The sequence below is a fragment of the Conger conger genome, chromosome 1, assembly GCF_963514075.1.
Source record: "Conger conger chromosome 1, fConCon1.1, whole genome shotgun sequence".
NCBI classification, from domain to species: Eukaryota; Metazoa; Chordata; class Actinopteri; order Anguilliformes; family Congridae; genus Conger; species Conger conger.
Genome location: NC_083760.1, coordinates 70,254,857 through 70,276,543, shown reverse-complemented (window position 1 = coordinate 70,276,543; position 21,687 = coordinate 70,254,857). Strand labels below are relative to the sequence as shown.

At 40.3% G+C, this 21,687-nt stretch overlaps 1 protein-coding gene across 2 annotated transcripts in view; it reads right to left on the bottom strand.

The window, feature by feature from the left end:
- ube2e2 (ubiquitin-conjugating enzyme E2E 2) overlaps positions 1-19,870 on the bottom strand; it is a 52,177-nt gene extending 32,307 nt beyond the window's left edge. The window contains exons 1-3 of one of the 2 annotated variants that reach the window (XM_061237140.1): positions 19,695-19,870; positions 17,165-17,347; positions 16,034-16,084 (exon numbers count right to left, since the gene is read on the bottom strand). In XM_061237140.1, the coding sequence (XP_061093124.1) occupies positions 16,034-16,084; positions 17,165-17,347; positions 19,695-19,867 (407 nt within the window). In that variant the 5' untranslated portion in view covers positions 19,868-19,870. Of the gene's footprint in view, positions 1-16,033; positions 16,085-17,164; positions 17,348-19,448; positions 19,587-19,694 lie in introns of those variants that run through there. The other variant, XM_061237149.1, reaches the window with a different exon arrangement.
- Positions 19,871-21,687: the final 1,817 nt, after the last annotated feature.

Here is a 21,687-nt window from a genome sequence, read left to right as displayed (position 1 = left end):
CTGAGCACATCTCCCCTGCTGACAGCTCGGAAGACAAAGTCTGAGCAGAAGCCATGAATATTAACGCCAGCTCAGCAGCACTGAACATTTGTTCTGCTGAAGACATACATTAATTAAGGGACCGTATTGTTCTATCAGAGCATCGGAAGTGCTGCACTTCTTCTGGAAACAGTACGATGTTGTGCAGACGTGGCTCTCTTCATATGTACTGCAATTTTAGCATTAATTACTGCGGTACTGACCTTTTGGCTAGCTTTTCTTATCCTGCTTCACACATAATCTCTCACAATCTCCCATCCACAGATACAAACGTCAATTAGGCCTGATCTTTCCTCATCACTGTTCTCACCATCACACCCGCGGCTCTGCCATTCCTCCCGGATATCGTGATATTTCTTTGTCAAGTAGGGTCCATCACTGCCAATGCCCTTTCCCCCTCCTGTCCTCCTGTATTCTTTCTTGTTTTCAAAGGGGGAAAACAAACAGGGCTTAGTAGAGAAGCGGGGTCACAGTATACAGTACCATTGTTGGGGACAGAACTCCCAGCAGCACTGGGTTTGTCTATGGGCTGTGAGTGGGCTCCCTACACGGTCTCGCCCAACCCTTCTGCATTCTGACAAATTTCCTTTTCTGGTGAAGCTGCCCTGTCAACTTCCTGTTTGCCCAACATCTGAAACTTAGACCTTCACCAAACTAATCTCTGCCATTTTATTTGTTCAGGGTTGTTCTTCCTTTTTTGTTGACCTCTCAATTTCTCAAGGGTCTATATATATCTGCCCACATCCTCCTCTGCAATAACCCAACGGTAGCTCTAGTCTGGAAAAACTTCAACACAATCAGTTTAACAATACAGTATATTACACAGAGAATAATGTCCAGGTTTTGGTCATGGTTCCTGAGCCGGAATAAGGGCAATTTCTATGTTAGGTTCCATGTCAATTGAAGCTGCTGTAGATGTGTACTACTCTATTGGCCTCCTCTGCTCACTGCGTCAATTCTGCTGTGTGCTATCCAGTGGCTGTCAGTCTCTCTTTACTTGCACTCTAAAACTCTTTGTTCATGCTCAATGCTCATTTGTTTATACATGTTCTTCTTGACATCTACATACATTCTCACAGCAAATAATTACAATGACATAAAGTCAGGCATCTTCCCTATAGAGGGAAGTTGAACTGAAGTAAAATGAAACAGAGTCTCCATTATTTAGCTGAATGAACTTAGAAGCAGGCTGTTAACTCACATGAAATCCCCCTCCTAACTTCAAAGGTAAAGAGAGCCCACATTGTCTTTCATCATTGCCTTTCACAACCTCTCAGCCTGTAGACATGACCAGAGGCATTGATTCAATGTCACACTGGCATGACGTGTGACTACACAGAAATTACTCACAAACTTGTAGGGTCTTCGTGATCTAAACAACAGTTTAGTTTATGTAGTAGTGAGCATTCACCAATCGCTAATCATCTTCTTTTGAGCTCAGGTTAATAATGTTAGGCAGTTTAACTTTAATAAACCAGCGGCGATAATTGAGATTATAAAAGAGATCCATTTTTTTCTTCCTCCTGCTGGTTCTTTCCTTTTGTTACTAGGAGAATCCATTATGCCTGTGACGGCATTTGTGCCAAAGCGGTAATGGTATCCCAGAGCAAGTGTTTGCTTTTGAGTTATTTGTTCACATGCCAAGAGTCTGCTGTTTGCTTACACATCAGCTGCGGATTACCATTCTGTCAGTCTGCCGAGAGCCTCGTCTGCCCCAGAGAGCAAGTTTCTCAAAGCCCGTTCCTCACTGAGAAATCGTGGAGCTATCCTCAACTTATTACATTATTTCAGAAAAGACTAAATAGCAATGCAATTTAAGTGCCCAGATAAAAAGGGATTAGAGAAAAAGTTGGTCAAGGTACAGGGCAAAGCCCTGCAGGAAATCCATGGTGAGAAGGGAGAAGAGGTGCACTGATAATTCAAGGGCAGCCATGAATAACAAGCAGCCATGCAGTCCGTGAAACCTAAACCTGCACAGAGACAATTAAACAGAGATTTACTGGAGGGGATGATCCTGGCTGAAATAAAATCTATAAAGAGCGTGAAAAGGTGCACTGTTTGAGATTACATGATGATTAGCGGTGCATTAGCGCTAGCGCTGTGCCTTACCAATGCCACTGCACTTAGGCCGATGTTATCAGCAACATATTGCGGGGGGATGATTTACTGACATAGATGGCTCAAATCATTTCCTGATTGTCTATCACAGTGTACTGAGAATAAGGCACTGGAGAAAATAAGTGCCGACGTGTCGTACAATTGCAGGAGAAACATGCAGTGAATTTTAATGAAGAGAATGAAGATATAGACCTATGCTAAACAGGACATGGCCATGTGCTAAATCCAAATGTAGAGAAGGTCAAAAAGAACAAATGCCTTCAACCACAGTATACACACTATGCCACACAATTATTCATAAGATCAACTGAGAATAAGACCAATACGCAGCAGAACCAACTTGTAAGCTTATTGGATATAATTATAACGCTGCTATAATGATGAAAATCTGTGGGATGGCATTGTTCATACAGTTCATACAAATGCAGTTTAAACACTTGACATGTAATAAAAATTCTACCATTTCTACTAATTTCCAGCTCAGCAAAACAAAATTATTCATGGAATTCATAGAATGCACAATCTATAAATGTCTTGTAATAATAATTTTCCAGCATAATAAATGAGGTAATAAGAGGAACTTTCATTATAAATCTGTACAGACTTGCATAGCCGACCCAGCATTACATTACTATATAAAATCTTTCATTAAACCGGGTCACAAGAAATAAGAGCCTGTTCTTCAACAAGGCAGCTAAAATAAATTTTATTTCTGTGAATGAAAAATGTGTCCCGTTCAACTAATATTACAGTCTGAAAGTTAAAAGTTGAAAAGTAAAGCAACACAGTTTTTGTCTACGCTCTAAAAAGTCTCAGTCACAAGCATTCAAGTCATTTAAAACAAAGGCAAACTGGAGAAGTGTTCCCTAACAGTGGACAGGTTTTCCAAAGAGTGAAATGCTCTATTTACATTTCACAAGTTAATTTTGCATTAGAGAATTTAGATTATGGTTGGCAAATTTAGTTAAAATCTAGCATCTCATTGTGGTTATGTTCACTAGAAATTCTAATCCTGAAAGAATAATGAAAAACGCTTCACTGGCAGGATTAATACGGCATTTAGTTTATTAACATTTGGCTTAACATTACGTAAGAAAATGTGGTATGTCTGTAACTTATGAATATCCTGTTAGCAAATCCTGTTGATTCAGTCATTTAAATTAATACAATTATTTTATTAATATACCACTTGTAGGAATAAAGTATTTTGAGATTAACTGAATCTAACACAAAGCAGTGTGAAAGAATCTTCCATCCTCATTAGGACCAGTTCTTTCCTATGCAAAGGACACTTGTCTTGTCAGTGCCATGGTGCCAATGTGTGTGGGAGTTTTATAGGAGTAGGTCGACTTGATTAGAGTCAGCTGGTTCAGATACTTACAGTAGGTTAAATGTCCAACAAAGCCCTGGAAATTCAATAAACTCAAAACTGAATCAGTGTTCTCCCTTTACTCACAGAGAATTCAGCAAATTTCAATGGTCAGTGACAAGTCCCAAACAGACAGGCTAATCCGAGAGCTACCCTGAAAGGCGATACAAAAAAATGGGAAGGTCAAACCTGGAAATATTTGTTTTACACTTATAAATGGTGCGTGCTGTTCTTCAGCTACAAAAGCTAGGGTAAGGAGTGGTTATTAAAAGAAAACCAGATGGAGGCACCCCGTGCTGCCATGTTTTAGAATCTAAATGTAATTTTAAACTGCATGTCTGTTGTGGCATCCACACATTTTCTGTTCACTGGGAGTACACCAGGCACTGCATGAAATATGCATGCAGGCTATGCTATAAAGGTTATTTCCAGTAGCACCAGAGGTCTAGATATTCTACAAACCTTGAAGCATTACTGATTCAACATGTCTGTCATGTAAAAGAGGCAAATCAAATCTGAGCATTTTATTGAAAGACTGAATAGGATCAGATTTTTTCTGACAGCCAGTAAATGCAGAGAGATGAGTGACTCTCAGTGAAAGAGCACTTACTCTGGAGAGAGTACTGTGTGCTGAGTGACAGGGGCCAGCTCATTAGCCAGCTGACTGGGCATAGCACCCACACATCTTTCTTACGCTAGCTGTGTTTTCACACTTGAGTATTGATTCCACATTGTAGATGTATGATAAATTGTCAAGAGGACTGCGAAGGCTCCACATGCTACCTTGTCAAACAAATGACGGGGAAACAGGTTTGGCGCAAGCACACATTTATGGTTTGCATCAATTTGCACATCACAACACAACATCTTTCCCTTCTTCAAGCAGATAAAATAACCTATGCTGAAATAACTCAGCGCTGACATTCATTTGTTAAAGAGGAAGTGATCCATCTATACAGTGCAATGTCATTCAGAGTACTGGAAAACAAATGTTTGGAGGTTTCGTGGTTGACATTTTTGATTAATCTATTCTAAATTCATAAAAATGTTTTATTTAAGAGCATTATCCTAACTTGGCAAAACACAAGATCATCATTTCTGAACTGCACTGCAGGGCGATGTGAACTAGTTCAGCAAAAATATTATCAAAGGGCACCAGGTTTTAAAACTAACAATTGCTAGTGCTTTGCTGTATTAGTGCACACACAACGCAATTATATGTACCCATTATTGCTTCCCCATCACATAAAAAGATGAGTACTCTTTTTCCCTACTGCACTGAAGTAGCAATTCAAGAACAGGCCTTTATCCACAGTAATGGACTAAATAAGCATGGAAAATAACGTTGTGTCTAATCAACACAAAGGAAAATATCAGTCAGTTTCAAAGGAGATTAATATTCATTTCTGTCCTTTGAGATGCAGTGAAGCTCTTTTATGACTGTAATTGAGACCTGCATGACACATTATTTAGCATATCCCAGGTGGCAAGTGTGCAACAATACCAGATTATTGCGGGGCATTATTTCAGTTTCACAATCTCACATGTGCACAGGGAGACTATTCAAGACTTAAAATAACTGCAGTTCCTCAAGATTAACATGACATGAGAACACTTTATATACTGTATGCACAATGGTTTAGCCTAGTTTGAGGACAAATTATAACATCTTTTAAAGTGGAGACACTGATTTCCCCCTTATTAGTCCAAATATCCTTTTGCCCAACAAGATAGCATAGTAATGATCGTTTGTCTTTTAGAATAAGCATTTATCCTCTAGTCATTGTACTTTGTTATTCAATGACAGAAGAGGAGCTTAAAAGAAGAATGTTATGGAGAGATCAGATCATCTTATTAAAATAAAATAAATCATTTAAAATTGTAGCAATTGTATATTTGCCTGAATTGCTTTTACATCTTGCTTCTGTAATAAACATATTTAAAGCAAAAACAGTAATAAAAAAGAAGAAAGGAAATAAATAAAGGTGGGCAGGACTTCAGGCTTCTTCTGTGGCTGGGCAGCATGCAGAGATGAGAGGTAAAAATAGCCTGTGTCAGCATGGCCGGATTAAATGGCCAGATTACACAAGGCAAACATTCTTTCTCTGGCCCTCCTCCCCACCAAATGCTCCCGCACATATTCTGACCCATTGTAAAGTGTCACTGTCCTAAAAAATAGGCTACCACCACACAACATTCTGTTGTCATAGCCTATGACATAATTAAATTTTTTTAAATGCAGCGAAAAAAGTACAAAAAGAGGCCAAAAATAACCAGACCGACCAAACATGAGGCTCTGCTGCCTGCTGCAGTGGAGGAGTGTTAAGATAAACAGGGCTAGATTAGGGCCAAGAAAACATTTTTCGTGTTCAGTCAGGAAGCATGGAGTTTAACGAGGGACCAGGTGAGAAAATACTGAATGAAGAAACACCGTTGAGAGAAAGGCGTTTACTCACCATCTTGTGGCTCTGTCTTATTCAATATACTGTATTGTTCAAAAAAAGAAAGTGCCGTGACTACTGGATTTAAGAACTGGAAAAACAGCTCTAGTTGCCCACACGAATATGAAAATTCAGGGGATCATTGGAAATAGAAACGCACAAACTGATTCACATTTGCAGCAAGGAAAATCAGACAGGCACAACATTCTGAAACTTATAGTGATCACTGTTCAAATCCTTTCCTCCAGAAGAAGTCTTTCTGTGGCAATTACAAGCTGCTGGGATCACCTCACAAGGGGACCTTTTTGCGGTGTTTAGAGTTAAGGAGACCACATGTTCGGTCGGCGACAAGTTAATTTCAGTATCATTAACTTTACATTTCGATGCACCAGGGGAAAGGAACTTTTCTGTCACATTTTTTTGCTTCCTAGCTGCGCCTGAAAGCATTGAGCTAGAGTAACCAGAAAAGGGTCTCTTGACTTTGCTAACAGTGATATAGTGCCTAACGGCTAGCTATCTAAATGTAATGATCCGTAGGTTCTTGTATAGCTTATGTTCAGATATATTACATATGTGATTTTTTTTCTTTTTTGTATTAGGTACGCAGGTGTCAAACTAATATTTAAATAGGATTTACATGAAGAAAAATAAATAAATAATAATAATGATGATGAACAAATAATGATACAAAATAAAATAAAAACATTCATCTCAACATTCAACTCAGAAGGCGTTCCACTGCAGCATCTCCTCTGACATCAGCATCTCTGAGAAACTTAAACATGACATCTCTGTCTGCTGCTGAATCTCACCTAATCCCACACTTTAGCCCAGGTGCTAAAATTTGGAGGCATGTTGTGTCAAAACAAGAAGTCATTAAAGAAAAAGCTAATTTGTAAATGATTCACACAGCTAGGGCAAGTAACACTTCTTGTGTAATAGGCTATATTGTTTTACATTTTCAGACTCCTTTTGATTTCCTTTCATTTCTGTTACCTGCAGGTCTGTGCACACTGTGTAAATTTGCAAGGAAGTAAAGAATATGCACCATGCAATGCATCTTAAATAACACATTTGACACACTACAGCTCACAAATGCACCTACAATTGTTGCATGTTATGAAGGCAATTTTTAAACTAGGTGCTTGTTGACCTTTTTTCGAGAAAGAAATATTGTAATTATACAGTACAGAATGAAATTAATGTGTTTTGTAGAACCGGATATTTTATTAATGCCACAAGACTGTTTCCCAATATACAACTTAAATTAAAACGCTGTTAACACTAGCTGTGGTATTTTGATGTTTGTGAGATCACAGAAAACCAATAAACCTACCATTTTCAACATGTCCTTGACAGCTCAGCTCTCAATCTTGGATATATATAAACACTGAAACCATGACTGCATCTTCCCACACTCATGCACTAAGTGAGCAGCTGATGTATTCTACATGAAGGAAAAGCCAATAACCGCAATGTTACAACAGTCACTACTGTCAACCAGAAACACATGGTTCCAATCATAGTTATGCAATGAAATGCAATGACAGGCCTTCAAATTCATCAGTTTTAGGGCAAGTCCACTATTGCCCTGGCAAAGCCAAAATCAGAAGGCCAGCTCAGAAGGCAGTAAGTCTAAAATGTAATTTGCCATGAGGGCATGAAGGCCACAAAACACACTGTAAAAGTACTTATCCCATTCAGACAATCAAAAGTTACAAGAGAAAGCAGCGAACAGCAGTTTAACTGTTTATAACAAAACTATTTATTAATACCAAAAAAACGAACAATATAGATATTGGTAACTACTGAGATTGTAGACTATGCGGTTATTTATATACAGTCAGGTCTATAAATATTGGGACATCGACACAATTCTCCTCTTTTTGGCTCTATACACCACCACAATGGATTTGAAATGAAACGACTTGAAACTGCAGACTTTCAGCTTTAATTTGAGGGTATTTACATCCAAATCAGGTGAACGATGTAGGAATTACAACAGTTTGTATATGTGCCTCCCACTTTTTAAGGGACCAAAAGTAATGGGACAAACTAACAATCATAAATCAAACTTTCACTTTTAATACTTGGTTGCAAATCCTTTGCAGTCAATTACAGCCTTAAGTCTGGAACACATAGACATCACCAGACGCTGGGTTTCATCCCTGGTGATGCTCTGCCAGGCCTCTACTGCAACTGTCTTCAGTTCCTGCTTGTTCTTGGGGCATTTTCCCTTCAGTTTTGTCTTCAGCAAGTGAAATGCATGTTCAATGGGATTCAGGCCATTGGCCATTGCATAACATTCCACTTCTTTGCCTTAAAAAACTCTTTGGTTGCTTTGCAGTATGCTTCGGGTCATTGTCCATCTGCACTGTGAAGTGGCGTCCAATGAGTTCTGAAGCATTTGGCTGAATATGAGCAGATAATATTGCCTGAAATACTTCAGAATTCATCCTGCTGCTTTTGTCAGCAGTTATATCATCAATAAATACAAGGGAACCAGTTCCATTGGCAGCCATACATGCCCACGCCATGACACTACCACCACCATGCTTCACTGATGAGGTGGTATGTTTTGGATCATGAGCAGTTCCTTTCCTTCTCCATACTCTTCTCTTCCCATCAATCTGATCTTTGTCTCATCTGTCCATAGGATGTTGTTCCAGAACTGTAAAGGCTTTTTTAGATGTTGTTTGGCAAACTCTAATCTGGTCTTCCTGTTTTTGAGGCTCACCAATGGTTTACATCTTGTGGTGAACCCTCTGTATTCACTCTGGTGAAGTCTTCTCTTGATTGTTGACTTTGACACACATACACCTACCTCCTGGAGAGTGTTTTTGATCTGGCCAACTGTTGTGAAGGGGTTTTTTCACCAGGGAAAGAATTCTTCTGTCATCCACCACAGTTGTTTTCCGTGGTCTTCCGGGTCTTTTGGTGTTGCTGAGCTCACCGGTGCGTTCTTTCTTTTTAAGAATGTTCCAAACAGTTGATTTGGCCACACATAATGTTTTTGCTATCTCTCTGATGGGTTTGTTTTGATTTTTCAGCCTAATGATGGCTTGCTTCACTGGTAGTGACAGCTCTTTGGATCTCATATTGAGAGTTGACAGCAACAGATTCCAAATGCAAACAGCACACTTGAAATGAACTCTAGACCTTTTATCTGCTCCTTGTAAATGAGATAATGAGGGAATAACACACACCTGGCCATGGAACAGCTGAGCAGCCAATTGTCCCATTACTATTGGTCCCTTAAAAAGTGAGAGGCACATATAGAAACTGTTGTAATTCCTACACCGTTCACCTGACTTGGATGTAAATACCCTCAAATTAAAGCTGAAAGTCTGCAGTTAAAGAATATCTTGTTTGTTTCATTTCAAATTTTGGTGGTGTATAGAGCCAAAAAGAGGAGAATTGTGTCGATGTCCCACTATTCATGGATCTGACTGTACACATATATATAATATATATATATAATATACATAATATATATTTAATTGTACTATTATGATTCATTGTGATGACTTGTAAGTCAGCTGTAAGTTCTCACATTGTATTTGGATGGCTCTGTATAATTCCAGACATGGTACGACAAACTGTTGTTCATAAACATTACTAAATATAGCTATGCAACTAGAGAATTATGAATGTCATGACAAAATAGGATTTGGATAGCTTCCGTCAATGATAACTTTCATGGACAAGCTCCTGTCACATTGAAGTAGCTATACAAAGCAGCAGTCAGGCTGATGTGAGTGCTTGAGAGTGTGATGTAAAAGAGCATGTGAGGCTCACATCTAGGTGATCATAATACCATGGGAAGAAGGCTGCCGAACAGTGCAGCTTTGACGTGCAGTGGAAAACACTCTCGAGAATTACATATTTCCATGAGCAGGAAAAGGTAGCTGCTTTCTTCTCCAGAGGGCACCACACATATATTGATTATGGTCATGCAGGTGGTTATTTTGAAGGCCACTAAGTGCAAAAAGAAGGCATCCACGACGATAACCAATTGTCCTCCAATTTGAACCCTTCACCAAACATGAAAATACTTCAGACCACATTAGTAATAGTTTGACCAAGGCACATTTTTGGTGCCTAGAGAGAACCATTTTATTCAAATGATTAGATCTTGAGTTTCCAGGGCTTTTTTTGACATTTAGCCTAAGTATCTGAACAAGCTGACTCAAAGTGAGTCCACCTACTGCTACAAAACTCCCACACACAATGGCACCACAGCACTGAGAAGAGAAGTGTCGTCTGCCTAGGACGGAACAAGACAGAACTAATGAGGATGGAAGGTTCTTTCACACTGCTTTGTGTTAGATTTAAAGTGTTTGATGATGCAAACATGCTAATTTTCAAAGCGCTGGCAGACAGATTTGAAGCCCACCTTTAAGAAGAACCCACGGGAGCTGGTTTCATCCAACATGCACAGTAAAAAAAAAAAAGAAGCTCCTAACGCATGAATAGAATAGAAAACCATGTTGTGTCAGCCGGGTATGCAATTACAGCCTTATATTATGACTTGGAACTCACATTTGTGAGGTAAACTAACAAACATTAAAGTAGTATCTATTGCACTATAGTCATGTAAAACAGGCCATTTGTACAATACTGCACTGACAGAGAAATACTGCTCGCTAAAATAGATTAAAGCCAATTCCTCAAGGCACCTGCACACATAAAAAAACGACTTATATATTTGTCTCCAGCACATCAAAAGTGATTATCCATAAACAACAAAAGAATAAAAAAGCCATTTATCCACTGTTCATTCAGACACATTGTATTACTGATTCCTCGGATGACTTTTTGAACAGAACATACCATCAATGTGATCTGTGTGAACACATTAATCTGACAAACACCTATTGGATTTCAAGGCTTGATATTAATGATCAGGTGGATTTTGTTGTGTTCCTTAATTAATATTGTTAGCTTTCTCTTCAAACCTGCACATAAATGACTTGATTTGAGAGGGCTGCACATGTTTAGACATTGGCTTTCTGCAGATATCAACACACAGATTTCCCAGAGGCCTTTGTGGCCCTCCTTCCTCATGAATATTTATGTCTTTGCAGTCGTTAATCAATGGTCAAAAAATGAGGTATGGTCACAGAATCCCTGAGGAGCCCAGCACCAATCAGATGTAGGCCCTGACTGCCTGACTACCATTAACAGGAAGTAGTGCTGTTCTCATCACCCATCAGCAGTCAGCTGTTTGGTACGTTTTCTCTGCATTGGCAGCTGCCATTTGGAAGATTCTGTAGGACTGCAGTGTGGAACAGTGGTGCACTGGAATGAAGCCAACTGGAGCTTTTCACAGCTGGACTTCTACTGCATCCCCCCAGACTCTCAGAAACAGACTCCATCCGTCTGTGTTCTGACATCATCAGGAGACAATGACTTATTTTGGCGCTCTAGAATCATCTGCACTCAGAGGAGTGAAAGCATTAAGTGAATGCATATTAATTCAAATATCCAAATAATTTTAAGCACAGAAATTGTTTCACAGCATCTACCCAAAGTCTGCCTCTTTGCTGCTCATTCAGTACCTTTGTTATTAATATAATTAGTGCCAATCACACAATCTCAATGAATGGTAATGCATTAATGCCACTTCTTACACATAGCAGTCTTTTTCAATGCTCATTTCAAAGTTAAGTTTACAAACAGACAACACCCGATTTCATAATGGCTCATTCTATGTAAAACAGTTTGTTGCGCAGGCACTGGGAGCATATGGTCAGACAATAGCATATGGCCAAATACATTATCTTTATTTGACAGCAGCAATTAATAGCCACTTTCGCACATGGAACACACAACATAGCTTATTACAATTTCCAGCAAAGCTAGTGGCTTCACTTAGCCAACAACTATCCATTACTTCAGCATGTTGATAGCATTAAAAAATGATGGTTCCAGTAAATTATGTCTAAACAAGCAGCTGTTACAATGGCATGGAAGTAGGTCAAGAGCATAACCAAGATGCATGCAGTTCTGATGAGGTACGACTTTATTAAGTTTGGCTTGCTAGCCACTGCCAGCAAGCAAACTGAAGTTAAGTAGCTTACTATTGAAGAAATGTCTTTTTCCAAACAAGGACTGGAAGGTCAGACAGTCTTTACGACAGTACAGACAGTGTATTTAATGAGCTCATATCAAAATGAGACGGTGAGAGGGTGTGCATTAGAGAGACAGGGAGAGGGAGAGGGAGAGAGAGAGAGAGAGAGAGAGAGAGAGAGAGAGAGAGAGAGAGAGAGAGAGAGAAAGGGGGAGAGAGAGCAAATGCATCACCATCTCATGACCTGCCTCGAGAACCTTTGCTGAAGCCATGTACTCAACGTGTCATTTGCAATGAAACAAAATGAAAGTCTCAAAAAAGGTCACAGAGAAAAGAAAAATATGTTTTACAGTGGAATAAATGTAGCTAATATCCCTGTGACTCAAGTCAAATCACAATGATAAGGTAATAAAAGCAGCACACCATTTCTGTTATGATTATTGCACCATAGCTGCCATTAACTTCTGGTGTTCACAAATTCATACCAGTTGCCTTACAGAATTAGAACGGGCACCACAGTTGTATTGACAATAGGGTCATTCCTTTTGGACACGTGGAGCACATTACAAGTTGTGCGGTTATCCAGGGATCACAGAGGCCATGTAGGCATAAGGCAGAACGAGCAGCACTGTGACAGATCTCCCCCTGACTCAGTATTGCTTACACTGTCAACAAGGAACAATTGTTATCATAACGCTGCCAGGGGAATGCAAGAAAATATGATCATCCTCAACAATAGCTTTCTCTTCACTGTTCTGAAATCCAGGTTTAACAAATGCATAACAATCTGTCTATTCGCTTTTTTCCCTGTTTTTTTCCCCCCCATTGGGAATGACATATTTATGACTACGGTGTGAGTAAAAATGAGCGAATTAAGAAATCTATAAAGTGTTGATATTAATGAGAACATTATTTTCCTGCCTAGAGGGACACATCTTTTAAATGAGCCCATTACAGAGAACATAATGAGGTGTACTGCAGAATACTTTCCTAGTGTCTGATAACTAAAACCTACAAACTGATAACAGCACCCAATTTATCTCTATCATAACAAACAGATTTACGTTGGCCCTGTCATTGAGAAGAACGCTGAGGTCAGACACCTCTCCGCAAATATGAAACTGCTCTAAGATAAGCAAAGCGAGGAATGAAAGCATGCGAGCATAAATGTGAAAACACAAAACACAACCAGTACACCCGCAGTACAATATACCCCTGCCTGAGAGCTGATGAAGCATCCTGCTGACCCTGGCCAAAATAGCACTTTCCGCTTCGGTGTGAATGTTCGTAAACATCTAGACAGATGTCTTGTAGACAGGGATCTGATACAAGGGCATATTATGTGCTTTGGTCAAGCAAACGAGAAGAACATCTTCTCTTACAGATACTGTTTTCATTCCCTACCAATCAACACGGGCAAATGTACCATACCTGTGGGCCTGCCACAAATAGCCAACACAGTGATTAGTGTAGAAATTGTGGCTTTGCATTCATTTGTTTGTACAGGAAATTGTCAATGGCACAATGCTTCCAGCAAAGCGAGAAAGAAACCGAAAATACAAAGTGGGTTCTAGGACAGAGAATGAATCACAACGGAGACAAGTCCATGACAGGAATCGCACCCGGAGCGGGGGGATTCGCATGTGGCTCGAGAGGCAGCCCATTGACGGACTGCGCTACACGTTAAGTGGGTGTTTAGGCTGATGTCTTTCACCACATCTGAAACAACCAAGCATGTGGTCCTTAGGAAGCAAAGTCAAATTGAGTATTTGATATCATTTAACAGGTCGCCATGGAACATGGGGGAAACCACATGATTTCAAAACATATTAGGTCAGAGTTGGAAGACGGACAGATTGTAGCAGACAAGAATGAAACTGAAAACTTTCTCGTTCCTCTTTTGAGAAAGCCACAGGGGAGTCGAGTATCCTTATGAGAGAGCAAAAAACATAAAACCACACAGCGCAAGTCTGAACTCAAGCCTCCCTGAGCTAACCTCCACTGGGCACTGCGGCCTGTGTGCTGTCTAATCTGCTCAATGGCTTCACCAGGTGGATTTAAGCAAGTGTTACTTTACTCACATACTATCATAGTGATGGGATTGGTGGCTGCTGAACTGAACAAGCAAGCAAACTGAAGACACACATTTCCTCACACAAAATTAACAACAAGGGCTGCAGTTCCAGTGGATACAGTTCCTTCACACAGAGATTATAGAATTCAGAATGTCTCACTCTAGCACTTGGGATAAAAGGGTCCCGACCAATCCAACTCAAGTTGCAGTAAAAAAGAAAAAAAAAGAAAAAAGAAGTCACTTGGTGAATAATGCTTTTTTTCTACCGATTTGCCTTTTGAAAGCAGCAGCACAAGTAATTACACTCACGCTGGAAACAGGAGAATAATCAATGACGTGTCAAGCTGTAATATTCCAGTCAATAAGGGCCGGCTTTATCAGAGACGGTCCCAGCGGAGCGCTGTGTTGTTATTCAGCCGCGATGCCGATGTGTCTGGCACCCGCCACACTCTGCCGTCTCCCTGCCTCAGAGAACCACCGGCCACAGAGATGCACAATAACCTTTGTCTGCGATAATTTCCCCAAAGAATAAACACCACCTTCAAAAAAAACGCTTCCAAGGACATGCATTTCTCCAGGAACGGGAGTCTGACGAGTGTCATGAATTTTTAGGCAAGCAAAAAAATAAAAGAAAGTGGTAAGCGTCTGGGAAACCGTAGACACTAGCCATGCTGGATGACTGGAGCTGAGATCACAAGACAAACGAAGAAAAACAAAAATGAAGATTCAAGCACTGTGTATTTAAATGTCAACAATATGTTGTGGCAAAATATTGACAAGAGAACAGGCACATTTCTTTGCAGCCACAATGTCTGTGAATTCATCTCAGGCAATTCTATCGCAAACAAGACAGAGCAGATAGGTAGACGTTCTTTCTCTTAGCATTTCTTACCCTTCACATTTTTCAGGGTGGAAAAAAAATCTCAAAGATCAAAAACACAAGTTAAATGACAAGTCACAACTAGGGTAGAGTTATTGCACCTGTCTGAAGGGCCCAACTGCTGCCGTCATCAGAGCAAATCCATTCCTCACAAAATTGGCAAGCCTTCCAGCAAACCAATCTTTCACACAGCGTGCCGTTACGTTGTTCACCGCAATTTAGTTTTCCTAAAATCACTTTTCCCATCTGTGCTGAGCTCTGGATGACGAATATATCAGCCTTGGTGGCCACACTGTTATTATCATGTTTTACCATTATTCATGCACTTATCAGGCACCTGTGTCCAGGAGCAGTTACCATGTTTACAGTTCTACAATTCTGAAAAATTCCTGCATCTGTCTTTTTATGGAGGTGATTGAAGTAAATGCCACTGCTAAAAGGCACAACTGTTTCACACTAAAAAGGTACTGGCCCACAGGCCAGCACTTTGACAACCACACAAAATACAGAATGAAAAGCTCCACTGTTAGAAAATAAAAGTTCATGGGCCCAATTATGTTGCACATTATATTAGTCAAGATTTGCCAGTGGACAATAGCACATAATTCTTACTTCAAATTACTAATGCCTTTCTCTGTATTGTCACCTCTCCTCTTCAAATGGTAATGAAGTCAAGGTGCAAAGCATGTGGCATAGCAATCACGCTAACCACATTTACTTTTTTCAGCAGTCACTGCTGCACAAAGAGTTCCGAAACCCCACGTTTCAGCAAACAGAAGCTACGTACACTTTCAGCGCTAGAAACGACTGATTCACTACTGCGTCTAATGACAGCTCTTCAACCCACAAAAGCCACTAATTCAGGCCCATGCTGGTGCAGAATCCACTTGTCCTGTGCTGGAAAACCTCTCTCTTTTATTCATGTTATGACCGGCAGGTCTAATCGACTGCAGACTGCTCTGCATGGCAGAGGCACAGAGAAAGGTTGGTTGAGAAACAAGACACTGCTTCGAAATGATTAAGGCCTGCTGGCCCTTACCTGCAGTTCGGCGGGGGGTCGAGTGTGATTTCAGCTAATTCCTTTTGAATCCTGCAAACAAAGGTTGCAGATTATTACTGATCACATGTAAACTGGAGATAAACAGAAATGTACAGATTAAAGCTCAATGCAACAAGCATAACTCCAGGGTATGGCTACATCAAATTTAAACTACTTGAATGTTTTGATAAGATTTATGGATTTTTCTTCATTCATTGAGTAGTGAAAACAAGGACATTTGTACTTATACATGATACAGACATTATTATTGATTATGACAGGGTTATAATGTATAATGTAAGAGCTAGCCCATGTTTTCTCCCAAACCCACACTAGAATCCAAGTGTGAAAGTTCATCACGTGACAATATTGTGCTTTGAGATAAAAGTCTTTTGGGAAAGGGAAGGGTTGGAAAAGAGAAAGGTTTACTGATGATGTCAGGAATGAGGTAAGATAATGACAATGCACAATAACGACATGCAATTTTTAAAATATTCCCACTAATGTGGAATACATATGAATCACACAGCACGAGGCAACAGCGAAATCAACGCAATGCCCATCACAACATTAAACTCTCCTTCAAAGTCTAACAGAGTGGGGACGGATTACAGCGGCGCACACACGGGAACAAGCACATTACATGGGCGGCCATAAAAGTGCTAAGGCCTGAGAGTTTCACCACACAGCTGGTTGCATAATTCCATCCTTGCAGTATTTCTCCCAAAGATTTCGATTCTCATGAGCAAGGGCAGGCTGAGAACAAAACAGGACACATCTCTGATACCTTTGGGGTGCCGTCCTCTTTACCCAACCTCGCTAAATGCTCTTATTGATACATCATGTATTTGCTCTACAGATGCCCTTGCCCAGGGTCACTTGCATATCTCACTTTTTTACATATCATGCATTTATGCAACATTTACTTGGACCATGGATGCAGCCTTAAGGTTACAAGAGCAGTTTCTCACTGCTACCCAATGTAATTGACTTGTACACTGTGCAACACTGGTTACAGCAGAGATGACAATTTTGGGTATTGCTTAGGCCCTCATGTCATTGGTACAGGAGTGCTGCACAGAACAGCGTTCACCACCTGAGATAACGTGTGAAGCAGGAGTGCAGCGTTACCTCTTGGCGCTGGTGGAGAGCTTGGCAGCCGTCTTGCTGGAGATCTTGGTCTCCTTCTTCTTGGGCTGTGTCTGTTCTCGCTCCTGCTCCGCAGGAGCAGCCTCGCGCTGCTCGATATCCGAGCTGCCCCCGCTTGTGCTGGGGCTGTCGTCTGGTCTCTGCACCTCACTGGACATCCTGGCCCTGTGATCACACCACCCATACCACACTCTGGTCACAACCCCAGCTTTCATGCATTCTGCTGGGCCAATCTCTCATCTGACAACACCGGAGATATGCTTACAGACTCCAGCGTCTGGAACCTTCATCCATCTGCTGGAGTTCACATTTTTTTCAAACATTTTTTCAAAAGCGACATTATCAGCTGTGCAAAAGATCTGATCTGGCCTTATTTTAACATTTTACATTTCTCCCAAGAACTTCCATTCCAACACCAATACAACTACACAGCAGTGAAACACTGTATTGACACATCAACATCTGTGCATGTTTCTTGATTTTTTGCTCAAGAGAAACTTTATTAGTTATTTATTAGACTTATTAAGTCTTCTGCTGCTGTAGCCGATCCATTTTGTGGTTTTATGTGACGCATCGTGTGTTCAGAGATACTCTTCTGCATACCACTGTTGTAATGTGTGGTTATTTGCATTACTGTCACCTTCCTGTCGACTTTGGCCAGTCGGGTCCTTCTCCTCTGACCTCTCTCATTAACAACACATTTTTGCACAGAGAACTGATGCTCACTGAATGTTTTGTTATTTTTTCACACCATTCTCTGCAAACTCTGCAAAGATTTTTGTAAGTGAACATCCCAGGAGATCAGCAGTTTCTGAGATATTCAAACCACCCAGTCAAAGTTCACATTTCTTCCCGATTCTGACATTTGGACATTTGCATACTTTTAAGCATTTAGTTGCTGCCACATGGTTGGCTGATTAAATAGTTGCATTAACAAGCGGTCTACCTAATAAACTGGTGAGTGAGCGTATGTTACTTCCATCCACTCCCTGTGGGACGTTACCACACTGATACAAAGGAAAATACTATCAGCTAAAGTTAAAAGTAAAATAAGTCGTAATCAGTAGTACAAAATAACCTGGAGCTCCAAATGATCAAGCATTAGTAATTTTGACTACAACATAAACTGCGAATGCACAGATGCGGACAATGTGGGTTATGTCTGGATCCCATGACAAAGGCTTTTTTATTTGTAGTTATCTGCGAAATTGAAGCATGTATCTCAGCAGCAATAGACCTGTCAAATTTACAGCTACGATGTTGCCGTCAAAGCAATATCGACATTTTTTATGAACACGTTTTAGCAACAACATAACATACTATTAAAAAATACTGGCGATCAATTTGATTCACAACACTTCTAAAATCGTATCACTTTTAAACAGCGACGCCGTGTTGCTGCTATGAAAGGAAATTCACTTCTCCAAATCTTTAAAGCAGATGAACATCATACGTGTAGCTATTCCTGTTTATCATAGACTAAGGGACATATCTATTTCAAGCAAGGAGCAAAATTATCTTCCTCACGTGTTTAAGCGTAGATTTCAACTCAATATTTTGGCTTGAGGATAGGCTTCTGAACATTTTACATCTATTTTTACTAATTAATAGTAAGCCAGGCACGTTTAGCTATTTATCCAGAGGGTGATCTTACGGTTAGCTATTCATCAAATTAATCAAGCAGGTAGCTACAATCTCAAGACACCAACTGTTTATAGACGACATAAGATAGCTGGAAAACTTAAGTAAACTGTTTGAAAACAAAATGTTTATTTGCATTCGCGCACTAATTTGCAATATTTAGCAAAGACAGTTACTAAATATTCAGATTAGTATTTTTCAAAACTAATATTCGAAATACCTTTTGAAAAAAAAAACTACAGCCTATAGATACACACGCAAAACAGCGATAGCTCATATCACATATGTCTTACGAGCTGGTCTGTAAAGTTAATGTAACTGCAGAGACATGTAGAGTCAATTAAAAATATAGTTAAGTTTGAACCAGAAGCCTGTATCGTTGTGTTGAGATATCTAGAGCGAAAAATCTCTATCTCAATCCCAAGCACCCCTCGCCCCCCTTCCACCCCCGCTTTGTTGTGTAAATATACCCCTCTTTTCATGCGGAGCTGTCAAAACGCCGTGGAGGAACATCAAACTGCAGGATAAGCACTGTATCATATGTACTGATCATTATTTAAGGAGGCCTGAAATTTTTACCGCACGAAATAAAAGCCCGATAGCCCGTATTAGTCTGGAATCTCACCCTCAAAGAAGCATGGAATCTAAGACAACTCGGTCGATACGATGTAGGCACCAAAAAGCAAGCACCTTGGAATATGTGCAAATTCTGCTCGCTGCGTTTCTCCAGTGACCACAATGAGAGCTGCCTCTGGCTCTGCACAAAGACACAGCACATCCCCCTCCGTGTGAAAACGCCCACTTCCACGGGGCATTTCCCACTTTGTAAACACTTTCGAAGCACAGTCACAAAAAGAAGCGGTCATATTACCTGTAAAGCGGCTGTCGTTGCAAAAAATCAATGTTTTGAACCCCGATGTAAAGTATCTCCAGATTACCAACCCGCTCGTTCGTTCCTAGCTCTCTTTTCTTAAGCGACTGAAAAAAACGGAGGACGCGAGAAACTGAGGTAACCGGACCGCCTCCGCGCGCGCTCCCAAACATTGAGCGCGCTGCGCGGTCTTGTGCGCTCGATTAATGTTGACTAATATAGGATTATAGACCATCAATCTCAAACTATACCCCGAATCGGACGGAAATAGTGTATTAAATGTATTTTAAAAGTATGGATCATATCGGGTTTTGGAAAATGAATGTTGCAGAGATCTCTTCAGAACAAGGAGAAACCCAAAATGACCATTCTGATATGCTGCTGTTTAGTTTCTTGTAACTTATATATTCATTGGAAGAGTATGATATTTTGATTGAGTTTGTATGCATTACACAGCGACATAATTACTGAATAAGCTTAGCACCCACAGCTGTGAGCTTATTCCAAAGGTTCAATGCTGTTTGTACGTCACACAATAATGCTTATATGGTTCATGCATATTTTGTTAGTAACGTTTGTCTTGTACAATGTCCATCAGTTATTATTTCCCAAAAATAAGTACAAGGTTAATGACCATCTTCCCTGATTTGTGCATACTGTCCCCTGATGAAAAGGCGGGAATGTTTAATTTATGATAACTGAAAACATCTCTTTCTATTTACTGAGACGAATATTGAATTTGGACAGCACACTCCTCTTCAGGCAATGCCTCCACACTCCTTTTTGAACGTTGATGAATTCAGACCTAAATCTGCGCAGGCTTTGGCTTACCCCGTGTGGCCCTCAGATCAGCATAACAATCGTGGTGGCGATGGAGGGACCAGCAGTGCCCTGTGGGCTGGTGTGAATAGCAGTGGATTCTGCCCCAGCACTTCCTGTCAGGGCTCAAGGTCAGTGCTGTGCTGCAGTGTGCAGAATGACAGAATGGCTTTGTGATGTAAATACCTTGCACAAATGTAGGACAATTGTACCCAGGCGATGCCTCTGCTCACCCTTCTCTCTCATTACTGCACTAAAATGAATGGGACAGCCACAGGAATGCACAAGGTCTGTCTGTTATGGACAATCAGGGCAACGCTTAGCTGGGTAAACGCTTTAAGGGGTTTAAGGGTAACAACTTGGAGCATTGGGTGAAGTGGGTTGTAAACTTTTTTCTTTCAATATATACATTGCTGATCATGTTTCAATACATGGCATGAAGTTGTGGGATATTGGGTGCTGGCCGGACAGGTTTGAATCAAGTGAATCGGACTGGCTTGATTTTATTCTAAACAAATGTTATGCTTTTAAAAAATGATACAGAAATTGTAAAGGAAGAATCAACAATACTCCAGTGAAATCAAATACAATTGTTTTCACTGAAAACAATGTGTTCATTTCTCATATTCCCAAAGGTGTGTGTATCTGTTACTATGAACCATAGAAACCTGGTGTCACCTTAAACAGCTGCTAGCCCATAGCTACTGTATATCTGGCCACTTGTAGCAAGTGGAATGACAGAAAAGATCCTGATTGGTCGATTACTTTCTGGGTTTCTGCAGCAGCTGGATCTGCTAATTTATAAACTCTCTGATGACTTTTGATGACTCTGACACAGATGGAAAAATGAGCTGTGGACGGTGTCTAACTCCCTCAACTGCAACTGTCCATAAATCCAGAATGTAGCACTAAATGCAGTATCATGGAAATGATCCAGCATTGTCTCATTCAAACGCCCATGGAGAAAGAGAAAATAATCCAGTTATTATTATGATAGAGGATCATATTAAACTCATTTACACAGGTGTGTGTGTGTGTTTGTCTGTTACACATACTGTATATAATATATATGCACTCACCCAGCACTTTATTAGGAACATTTTAACTTTATTATACTTTATTAATCATGCGATTGTCAGCCAAGCTTGTGGAAGCCCTACAGCTTGTGAACTCT